This window comes from Embiotoca jacksoni, unplaced genomic scaffold (assembly GCF_022577435.1).
Source record: "Embiotoca jacksoni isolate LCO1_2020_lvr unplaced genomic scaffold, fEmbJac1.0.p SCAF_103, whole genome shotgun sequence".
Classification (NCBI taxonomy): Eukaryota; Metazoa; Chordata; class Actinopteri; family Embiotocidae; genus Embiotoca; species Embiotoca jacksoni.
Genome location: NW_027185234.1, coordinates 639,998 through 651,542, shown reverse-complemented (window position 1 = coordinate 651,542; position 11,545 = coordinate 639,998). Strand labels below are relative to the sequence as shown.

The window sequence follows — 11,545 nt, the reverse complement described above, 5'->3', positions numbered from 1 at the left end:
GAGGAGAACAGGAGAACAGGAGGAGAAAAGAAGGAGAACAGAAGGAGGAAAGGAGGTGAACAGGAGGATAAAAGGAGAACAGAAGGAGGAAAGGAGGTGACCAGGAGGAGAAAAGGAGGTGACCAGGAGGACAAAAGGAGAACAGAAGGAGGAAAGGAGGTGACCAGGAGGAGAAAAGGAGGAGAACAGAAGGAGAACAGGAGAACAGGAGGCCAGGAGGAGAAAAAGAGGAGAACAGAAGGAGAACAGGAGGAGAACAGGAGGAGAAAAGGAGTAGAACAGAAGGAGAAAAGGAGGAGAACAGGAGGCCAGGAGGAGAAAAGGAGGTGACCAGGAGGAGAAAAGGAGGAGAACAGGAGGAGAAAAGGAGAACAGAAGCAGGAAAGGAGGTGACCAGGAGGAGAAAAGGAGAACAGAAGGAGAACAGGAGGAGAAAAAGAGGTGACCAGGAGGAGAAAAGGAGGAGAACAGTAGAACAGGATGAGAACAGGAGAACAGGAGGAGAAAAGAAGGAGAACAGAAGGAGGAAAGGAGGTGACCAGGAGGATAAAAGGAGAACAGAAGGAGAAAAGGAGGAGAACAGGAGGCCAGGAGGAGAAAAGGAGGTGACCAGGAGGAGAAAAGGAGGAGAACAGGAGGAGAACAGGAGGAGAAAAGGAGAACAGAAGGAGAACAGGAGGAGAAAAGAAGGAGAAAAGAAGGAGAACAGAAGGAGAAAAAGAGGTGAACAGGAGGAAAACAGGAGAACAGGAGAACAGGAGGAGAAAAGGAGTAGAACAGAAGGAGAACAGGAGGAGAAAAGAAGGAGAACAGAAGGAGGAAAGGAGGTGACCAGGAGGATAAAAGGAGAACAGAAGGAGAACAGGAGAACAGGAGGCCAGGAGGAGAAAAGGAGGAGAACAGAAGGAGAACAGGAGGAGAAAAGGAGGTGACCAGGAGGATAAAAGGAGAACAGAAGGAGAACAGGAGAACAGGAGGCCAGGAGGAGAAAAGGAGGAGAACAGAAGGAGAACAGGAGGAGAACAGGAGGAGAAAAGGAGTAGAACAGAAGTAGAAAAGGAGGAGAACAGGAGGCCAGGAGGAGAAAAGGAGGAGAACAGAAGGAGAACAGGAGAACAAGAGGCCAGGAGGAGAAAAGGAGGAGAACAGAAGGAGAACAGGAGGAGAACAGGAGGAGAAAAGGAGTAGAACAGAAGGAGGAAAGGAGGTGACCAGGAGGAGAAAAGGAGAACAAAAGGAGAACAGGAGGAGAACAGGAGGAGAAAAAGAGGTGAACAAGAGGAAAACAGGAGGAGAACAGGAGGAGAACAGGAGGCCAGGAGGAGAAAAGGAGGTGACCAGGAGGAGAAAAGGAGAACAGAAGCAAGAAAGGAGGTGACCAGGAGGAGAAAAGGAGAACAGAAGGAGAACAGGAGGATAAAAAGAGGTGACCAGGAGGAGAAAAGGAGGAGAACAGGAGAACAGGATGAGAACAGGAGAACAGGAGGAGAAAAGAAGGAGAACAGAAGGAGGAAAGGAGGTGACCAGGAGGATAAAAGGAGAACAGAAGGAGAAAAGGAGGAGAACAGGAGGCCAGGAGGAGAAAAGGAGGTGACCAGGAGGAGAAAAGGAGGAGAACAGGAGGAGAACAGGAGGAGAAAAGGAGGAGAACAGGAGGAGAAAAGGAGTAGAACAGAAGGAGAAAAGGAGGAGAACAGGAGGTGACCAGGAGGAGAAAAGGAGAAGAACAGGAGGAGAAAAGGAGGAGAACAGGAGGAGAACAGGAGGAGAAAAGAAGGAGAACAGAAGGAGGAAAGGAGGTGACCAGGAGGATAAAAGGAGAACAGAAGGAGGAAAGGAGGTGACCAGGAGGAGAAAAGGAGGTGACCAGGAGGAGAAAAGGAGTAGAACAGAAGGAGAACAGGAGGAGAACAGGAGGAGAAAAGGAGTAGAACAGGAGGAGAACAGGAGAACAGGAGGAGAAAAGAAGGAGAACAGAAGGAGGAAAGGAGGTGACCAGGAGGATAAAAGGAGAACAGAAGGAGGAAAGGAGGTGACCAGGAGGAGAAAAGGAGGTGACCAGGAGGATAAAAGGAGAACAGAAGGAGGAAAGGAGGTGACCAGGAGGAGAAAAGGAGGAGAACAGAAGGAGAACAGGAGAACAAAAGGAGAACAGGAGGAGAACAGGAGGACAGGAGGAGAAAAGGAGAACAGAAGGAGAACAGGAGGAGAACAGGAGGAGAAAAGGAGAACAAAAGGAGAACAGGAGGAGAACAGGAGGACAGGAGGAGAAAAGGAGGTGACCAGGAGGAGAAAAGGAGAAGAACAGGAGGAGAAAAGGAGGAGAACAGAAGGAGAACAGGAGGAGAACAGGAGGAGAAAAGGAGTAGAACAGAAGGAGAAAAGGAGGAGAACAGGAGGCCAGGAGGAGAAAAGGAGGTGACCAGGAGGAGAAAAGGAGAACAGAAGGAGAACAGGAGAACAGGAGGCCAGGAGGAGAAAAGGAGGTGACCAGGAGGAGAAAAGGAGGAGAACAGGAGGAGAACAGGAGGAGAACAGAAGGAGAACAGGAGGAGAACAGGAGGAGAAAAGGAGTAGAACAGAAGGAGAAAAGGAGAAGAACAGGAGGCCAGGAGGAGAAAAGGAGGAGAACAGGAGGAGAAAAGGAGAACAGAAGGAGAACAGGAGGACAGGAGGAGAAAAGGAGGTGACCAGGTGGATAAAAGGAGAACAGAAGGAGGAAAGGAGGTGACCAGGAGGAGAAAAGGAGGAGAACAGAAGGAGAACAGGAGAACAGGAGGCCAGGAGGAGAAAAGGAGGTGACCAGGAGGAGAAAAGGAGGAGAACAGAAGGAGAACAGGAGGAGAACAGGAGGAGAAAAGGAGTAGAACAGAAGGAGAAAAGGAGGTGAACAGAAAGAGAAAAGGAGGTGACCAGGAGGAGAAAAGGAGAACAGAAGGAGAACAGGAGGAGAACAGGAGGCCAGGAGGAGAAAAGGAGGTGACCAGGAGGAGAAAAGGAGGAGAAAAGGAGGAGAACAGGAGGCCAGGAGGAGAAAAGGAGGTGACCAGGAGGAGAAAAGGAGAACAGAAGGAGAACAGGAGGATAACAGGAGTAGAACAGAAGGAGAACAGGAGGAGAAAAGGAGTAGAACAGAAGGAGAACAGGAGAACAGGAGGAGAAAAGGAGGTGACCAGGAGGTCTATTATTAGGAGGTCGTTTATTAACTAGCTGTTTATTCACCTGTTTATCTCAAACGTCTCCGTCTCTCCAGGATTTCAGCTTTTTTTTTATTGTTGAGCTCTAAAATGTTCAAACGCTTTTTTAATGAGAAGTTTTACAGTGAATGTGTTCTGTTTGTCTTCATACTGTTGTGAGGACTTTACTGTATTAAGAGCTGCTGACATTTGATGCTTCATGAATAAAACAGAATTGACCAAAATTGCAAGTTGAGGAAAGAATTTATTTTTTTGTTTTTATTTACGACATGAACAGTTTTATATAATCACTTTATAATTATAATTATACTATACATCACACAAACACTTCAGTCTGGTTCTGCCGGTTCTCATGGTTCTGATGTTTCTGCCGGTTCCGATTGTTCTGACGGTTCTTATGGTTCTGTCGGTTCTTATGGTTTTGATGCTTCCACCAGTTCTGCCAGTTCTGATGGTTTTGATGGTTCTGATGGTTCTTATGGTTCTGCCGGTTCTGCTGGTTCTTATGTTTTTGATGGTTCCGCCGGTTCGTGGCCGGTGTCGTCCCCCGGGCCGCCGGCCGTCAGACTGTCTTCGTCCACCGGGACACAGCGGTGCTTCTTCAGGGAGTGCGAGCGTGTGAACAGCCTCTTGCAGCGTGAGCACCAGTAGGGCTTCTCTCCGGTGTGGACCCGGAGGTGACGGCTGTAGCTGTACGAGCTGTTGAAACGTTGGCCGCAGGCGTCGCAGCCGAACGGCCGCTCTCCGCCGTGGACGCGCCGGTGACGCGCGTAGTTGCCGAGGCGGCCGAAGCCGGCGCCGCACTCGCCGCACCTGTACGGCTTCTCTCCGCCGTGCGTGCCCACGTGTTGTTTGTACGTCTTGGAGACGGAGAAGCTCTTCTCGCACAGCTGGCAGCGGAACGGCTTTTCTCCCGTGTGGATGCGCAGGTGGGATTTGTAGTTGCCCAGCTGAGAGAAGCTCCTCCCGCACTGCCGGCAGCAGTAGGGTTTCTCCCCGGTGTGGACGCGCAGGTGGATCCTGTAGCTGCCCGCGTCACCGAAGCTCTTGTGGCAGCTCTCGCAGCGGTACGGCTTCTCTCCGGTGTGGTTGCGCAGGTGCAGACCGAAATGACCCGACTGGGTGAAACCTTTCCCGCAGAAGTCGCAGCGGTACGGCTTCTCCCCGCCGTGGCTCAGCCGGTGGCGCTCGTAGGAGCTCAAGAAGCCGAAGGTCTTGGGACAGCGCTCGCAGCGGTACGGCCCGGCGTGGTCGCGCAGGTGCTTCCTGTAGGAGGCGCGGTCTCCGAAGTCGGCCCCGCACCGGCGGCAGCGGTAGGGCGTCTCCTCGGGGTGGGCGCCGAGCCGGCCGAAGGACGTCCCGCGCCGCTCGCAGCGATGCGGCTCGTCCCGCCGGTGACTCGCTTCGTGAGCTCGGAGGCTGCAGATCCGGCCGAAGGACGTCCCGCACCGCTCGCAGCGGTGAGGACGGCGTCGGTCCGACGCGTCGGCCTGGGACGGAGACAAACGGAGACAAACGGAGGTCAGAGGTCAGATCGGACGTAGCGGCTTCACAGCTGACAGTCGGACCTCCAACAGTCCAGGATGAACTCTTACGGTCCACCTTACGTTCCTCTGTTCCTCTTTCACTGACGTGTTTAGAAATGTTCACGTTCTCACCAGATCAACCACAATCATTCAGAACTGACAGGGGCGGAGCCACACTCCAATTAGCATACCGCCACGCCCCCATTTCTCCATATAAGGACGTGTTTGTGATCTGAATCGTGGAGTGAAGAGAGATGGCATCAAAAACTAAACGGAGAAATATCAAAACAACAGGAAGTGAAACGAGTTTCCTGACGAGTGACTAGTTCAAAAATACAGCAGCTGTTTTATATATAATATAAATATATATATAATGTATTATACAATCAAGAGACCACTTCAAGAGGACCTGGCTGACAAAGTGAAGGAGATCAGAAGACCAGAAGATCAGAAGATCAGAAGATGGACTTCATGCTGATTGAGAACAGGTGTGTCAGTAATCAGGTCTGGATGTGACTCCAGAAACTGAACTCAGGTGATGAACCAGTTCAGTTCTGTTTTAACAGGAGGGGGCAAACACTTTTTCACACAGGGCCATGTGGGTTTGGATTGTTTTTCTCCCTTAATAATAAAAACCTTCATTTAAAAACTGCATTTTGTGTTTACTTGTGTTATCTTTGACTAATATTTAAATTTGTTTGATGATCTGAAACATTTAAGTGACAAACATGCAAAAAAATAAGAAATCAGGAAGGAGGCAAACACTTTTTCACACCACTATATATACATATATACATATATATATATATATATATATATATATATATATATATATATATATATATATGTATATATAGTGGTGTGAAAAAGTATATATATATATATATACATCTACAGTGGGGCAAAAAAGTATTTAGTCAGCCACCAATTGTGCAAGTTCTCCCACTTAAAAAGATGAGAGACGCCTGTAATTTTCATCATAGGTACACTTCAACTATGAGAGACAGAATGGGGGGAAAGAATCCAGGAAATCACATTGTAGGATTTTTAATGAATTAATTGGTAAATTCCTCGGTAAAATAAGTATTTGGTCACCTACAAACAAGCAAGATTTCTGGCTCTCTCAGACCTGTAACTTCTTCTTTAAGAGGCTCTTCTGTCCTCCACTCGTTACCTGTATTAATGGCACCTGTTTGAACTTGTTATCAGTATAAAAGACACCTGTCCACAACCTCAAACAGTCACACTCCAAACTCCACTATGGCCAAGACCAAAGAGCTGTCAAAGGACACCAGAAACAAAATTGTAGACCTGCACCAGGCTGGGAAGACTGAATCTGCAATAGGTAAGCAGCTTGGTGTGAAGAAATCAACTGTGGGAGCAATTATTAGAAAATGGAAGACGTACAAGACCACTGATAATCTCCCTCGATCTGGGGCTCCACGCAAGATCTCACCCCGTGGGGCCAAAATGATCACAAGAACGGTGAACAAAAATCCCAGAACCACACGGGGGGATCTGGTGAATGACCTGCAGAGAGCTGGGACCAAAGTAACAAAGGCTACCATCAGTAACACACTACGCCGCCAGGGACTCAAATCCTGCAGTGCCAGACGTGTCCCCCTGCTTCAGCCAGTACATGTCCAGGCCCGTCTGAAGTTTGCTCGAGAGCATTTGGATGATCCAGAAGAGGATTGGGAGAATGTCATATGGTCAGATGAAACCAAAATAGAACTTTTTGGTAAAAACTCAACTCGTCGTGTTTGGAGGAGAAAGAATGCCGAGTTGCATCCAAAGAACACCATACCTACTGTGAAGCATGGGGGTGGAAACATCATGCTTTGGGGCTGTTTTTCTGCAAGGGGACCAGGACGACTGATCCGTGTAAAGGAAAGAATGAATGGGGCCATGTATCGTGAGATTTTGAGTGAAAACCTCCTTCCATCAGCGAGGGCATTGAAGATGAAACGTGGCTGGGTCTTTCAGCATGACAATGATCCCAAACACACCGCCCGGGCAACGAAGGAGTGGCTTCGTAAGAAGCATTTCAAGGTCCTGGAGTGGCTTAGCCAGTCTCCAGATCTCAACCCCATAGAAAATCTGTGGAGGGAGTTGAAAGTCCGTGTTGCCCAGCGACAGCCCCAAAACATCACTGCTCTAGAGGAGATCTGCATGGAGGAATGGGCCAAAATACCAGCAACAGTGTGTGAAAAGCTTGTGAAGACTTACAGAAAACGTTTGACCTCTGTCATTGCCAACAAAGGGTATATAACAAAGTATTGAGATGAACTTTTGTTATTGACCAAATACTTATTGTCCACCATAATTTGCAAATATATTCTTTAAAAATCAGACAATGTGATTTTCAGGAATTTTTTTTCTCATTTTGTCTCTCATAGTTGAAGTGTACCTATGATGAAAATTACAGGCGTCTCTCATCTTTTTAAGTGGGAGAACTTGCACAATTGGTGGCTGACTAAATACTTTTTTGCCCCACTGTGTGTATATATATATATATTATATATATATATTATATATAAATGGAGGTTTTCTCTGTACCCACTTCCACTTCCTACCTCACTGTCTCTTGAGTTTCATGCTGTGACAGTTACTCATCCGGTACAATTAAACATTGTTGTCCTCTACCGTCCTCCAGGTCCTTTGGGAGATTTCTTGGACGAATTAGACGTCCTCCTGTCAAACGTCCCAGAACATGGTCCTCCACTTGTCCTTCTGGGTGACTTTAACATCCAGACTGAGAAGTCATCTGACCTTGTGCTCTTCCTGTCTTCCTTTGCTGTCTCCCTCAGTCCTTCTCCTCCTCCTCACAAAGGTTGGAACCACCTGGACTATATTTCACCAGAAACTGCTCCACATCTAACCTCACTGTAACTCCACTTCATGTCTCCAACCACTTCTTTATCTCTGACTCTCTCTAACTGACAACCTGACCACATCAACAGACTCTGGACCTGTCAGTCACAACATTCACTCCTCCTCTCTCCCTCCTCTCTCCCTCCTCTTCTCTGGCCTCCTCCTCTCTCCCTCCTCTCTCTCCTCCTCCTCTCCCTCCTCCTCCTCTCCCTCCTCTCCCTCCTCCTCTCCTCCTCCTCCCCCTCCTCTCTGTCCCTCCTCTCTCCTTATTCCTCTCTCCCTCCCTCCTCTCTGTCCTCCTCCAGAATTCAATCCTCTTTTTCTAATCCCAAAAAGCTATTCATCTTCTTCATCTTCTCCATCTTCTCCAACCTCCTTGACCCCCCCTCCCCTCCTCCTCCCACCAAGCCACTTTGTCAACTACTTTACTAAAAAGATAGATGACATACGCTCATTTTATAATCCAGCTTCTGTAACTACATGTCCATCATCTTCATCTTCATCCCCTTCACTTTCCTCTTTCAGCCCCCTGTCTCCCAATCAAGTTGTTACCTTGGTAACCTCCACCCCCCCCCTCCCCATCCCATCTCATTCTCCAGTCTATTGCTCCAGACCTTCTTCCTTTTCTCTCCATCTCATCACCACTTCTCTGTCAACGGTCTGTTTCCTGAACTCTCTGAAGGAGAGAGTGAACCCTCTCCTGAAGAAACTCCTCCTCAACCCGTCTGAAGTAAACAACTACAGACCGTCTCTCTTCTTAACTTTCTTTCTAAAACTCTGGAGCGAGCTATCTTTAACCAACTCTCCTCCTATCTCCACCATAATAACCTTCTTGACCACCAGTCTGGTTTCAACAGACCACTCAACAGAGACGGTCCTCCTTCTGTCTCTGAGCAGCTTCACACTGCTAGAGCAGCCTCTCTGTCCTCTGTCCTGATCCTTCTAGACCTTCTGCTGCATTGGACACAGTGAACCACCAGATCCTTCTTTCCTCCTTCAGGACCTCGGTGTCTCAGGCTCTGCTCTCTCCCTGTTCTCATCCTACCTCAACGACCTCACCTACCGGGTAACTTGGAGAGGATCTGTGTCTGAACCTTGTCCTCTCACTACTGGTGTCCCTCAAGGCGCCGTCCCGGGTCCCCTCCTCTTCTCTCTACACCAACTCTCTCGGCTCTGTCCTTCACTCGCATGTCTTTTCCTACCACAGCTATGCTGATGACACCCAACTGATCCTCTCTTTTCCAGATCTGAAACACAGGTAGCAGCATGAATCTCTGTCTGTCTGACTGACATCTCTCAGTGGATGTCCTCACACCACCTGGAAATCAACCTCCACAAGACCGAACTGCTCTTCCTTCCAGGGAAAGACTCTCCCACCCTCGACCTGACTACTACCTTCAACAACTCTGTTATCCCGACCCTGACTGATAAGAACCTCGGAGACACTCCACAGTCAACTCTCTTACTGCCAACATCACTGCAACAACACGTTCCTGTAGATACATGCTGCACAACATCAGGAGAATACGTCCTCTTCTCACTCAGAAGGAGGTGCAGGTTCTGGTCCAGGTTCTGGTCCAGGCTCTGGTCCAGGTTCTGGTCCAGGCTCTGGTCCAGGTTCTGGTCCAGGCTCTGGTCCAGGTTCTGGTCCAGGTTCTGGTCATCTCACATCTAGACTACTGTACCTCCCTCCTGGCAGGTCTACCTGTTCGTACCATCTGACCTCTGCAGCTCATCCAGAATGCAGCAGCTCCACTTTAACCTCCTAGATTCACTCACACTACTCCTCTCCTCCTCTTCCTTCTCCTCCTCCTCCTCTACATCCAGGACATGGTCCAACCTAATGTTTCTACACACTTGTAGTGAATATGGCTGAGTGGAGCCAACATATAATTATTGATTAAAATATAATTATTGATTAAAATGTTATTATTGATTAAAATATGTGATTGATTAAAATATTAAATATTAAATAAATATATCTAATTTGGTCACCAGGTGTTAAAAAGTCAGAACACTTCAAATTAAAGAGACGTTATCGAGGTAGAACCACCTCCGTAGAACCAGAACCGCTCAACTTATTTCTCTTGTTAATCGAAGGTAAACGTTCTAGTTGAAGTTAGTTGAAGTCGACAGGTCCGGTTAGAACCACTTCATGGACCCGTCACTCAGAACCATCTGTCCACTCAGTGGTTCTGAGACTGGACCTCACCTCCTCTGAACCATCCATCCTCCGCCTGAACTCCTTTCTTCTTCAGTCGACCCGCTTCGGCTCTGAAACATCAAGTAGAGACAAACTGGTGACATCGGGGAGGGAGAGGTCAGAGGTCAGAGGTCAGACTGAGATGTAGGACTTCAAACACAGAAACACACCTGCTGACTCAGCGGTCCACGACCCTGGTGCTGACGATGAGGAGTTCTGTGGATTCAGAAGACGACAGGTATCAGTGACATCACAGCAGGTATCAGTGACATCACGGCAGGTATCAGTGACATCACAACAGGTATCAGTGACATCACGGCAGGTATCAGTGACATCACTTTGTCTCTCGTGACCATATTTGGACAAGCTGGGGGAGGAGCCAGCGGTGGATCTGACCGATCTGATCAGAAACCTGACGATACTACGTCCCGCCCACCGATAGCTGTAACCTGACTGCACCACAGGCCTGTCAATCAAACAGACACGCCCCCAAAAACAGGTCTTCTTGAATCTTCTTTTCTAATGAATGAGGGATTATTTTCAGATGGACCTCCAGAAAACTAAGAAGAAGGAGTGACTTTAGCTAACAACACCGAGATAACTGATGGACACATTTTATTCACTTTGGATTTGATGAGAGAAGTTGAATGGGAGTCTATGGAGCCGGAGGCTTTTTGGAGCCGACCTCTAGTGGCACTCGCTGGTATTGCAGCTGAAGACACTTCTGGATCAGAACCATTTTACAGACCTGAAGCTACGAACACTTTTATATTCCGTCCTGAGGTTCAGTGTTTGTGTGACGTCACTAAATAACAGATCAAAGATCTCGTTTTGTTTTCCAATAAAAACATAAAGTTCTTCAATGTTCTGAATCATCAGTTTTGTGAACGAACTTACCTGAAGAGGGTTTACATCCTGTCGGTCCAGATAAACTGACGGAACCAGCTGAGGACGGTCACGTCAACTGTCCTCAGACATCCGGGGACATTACAGACAGACAGGTGTCCCAGAGGACATGTGCAGACAGACTTCCGGTACGTATGACGCTGCAGAGCGTCCAGATGAGGAAACATTAAAAACATCCAGCGGCCTCCACAAACTCGGCTAAGCTAACCCGGCTAGCAGCGGCGCTCCGGAGCGGCTCGACCCGCCGGCAGCTTCACCTGCGGCCGGCCGGCCGGCTGGCAGTGTCCCCGGACACACGGTGGACAGATACCCGCTGATGTCCTCCGTCAGATCCGAACATCACACTGCCACGAACACGCGGCCCAGTCGGACCCAGGCGGCCGCGCGGTGCATTGTGGGACCGTCTTCTTCTGCCTGAACGTGCGACGCAGAAAAGGCGCGGTGCTGCCCTCATCAGGCCACGACCGGAACTACATTAAACACGTCACTGAGAGGCGGCCATGTTAATGTCAGGGAACCAATCAGAGACCAGGATCAGAGTTCGAGCTCATAGTGCTCATAGTCAGTCCAGACCTGATCCAGACCTCTGATCCAGACCTGATCCAGACCTGATCCAGATCTTTGATCCAGACCTCTGATCCAAAACCTGATCCAGACCTGATCCAGACCTCTGATCCAGACCTGATCCAGATCTTTGATCCAGACATGATCCAGACCTCTGATCCAGACCTGATCCAGACGTGATCCAGACCTGATCCAGATCTTTGATCCAGATCTTTGATCCAGACCTGATCCAGACCCGATCCAGATCTTTGATCCAGACCTGATCTAGACGTCTG

At 48.7% G+C, this 11,545-nt stretch overlaps 1 protein-coding gene across 1 annotated transcript; it reads right to left on the bottom strand.

Moving 5' to 3' along the window:
- Positions 1–3,421: 3,421 nt before the first annotated feature.
- Positions 3,422–11,140, bottom strand: LOC138213889 (zinc finger protein 79-like). Its single transcript, XM_069175209.1, has 4 exons — positions 10,698–11,140; positions 9,971–10,016; positions 9,810–9,871; positions 3,422–4,687 (listed from the first exon to the last, which is right to left on the bottom strand). The coding sequence occupies exons 3-4, from the start codon at positions 9,825–9,827 to the stop codon at positions 3,701–3,703; spliced, it is 1,005 nt and encodes a 334-aa protein (XP_069031310.1). The 5' UTR covers positions 9,828–9,871; positions 9,971–10,016; positions 10,698–11,140; the 3' UTR covers positions 3,422–3,700.
- Between the last annotated feature and the right edge of the window lie 405 nt (positions 11,141–11,545).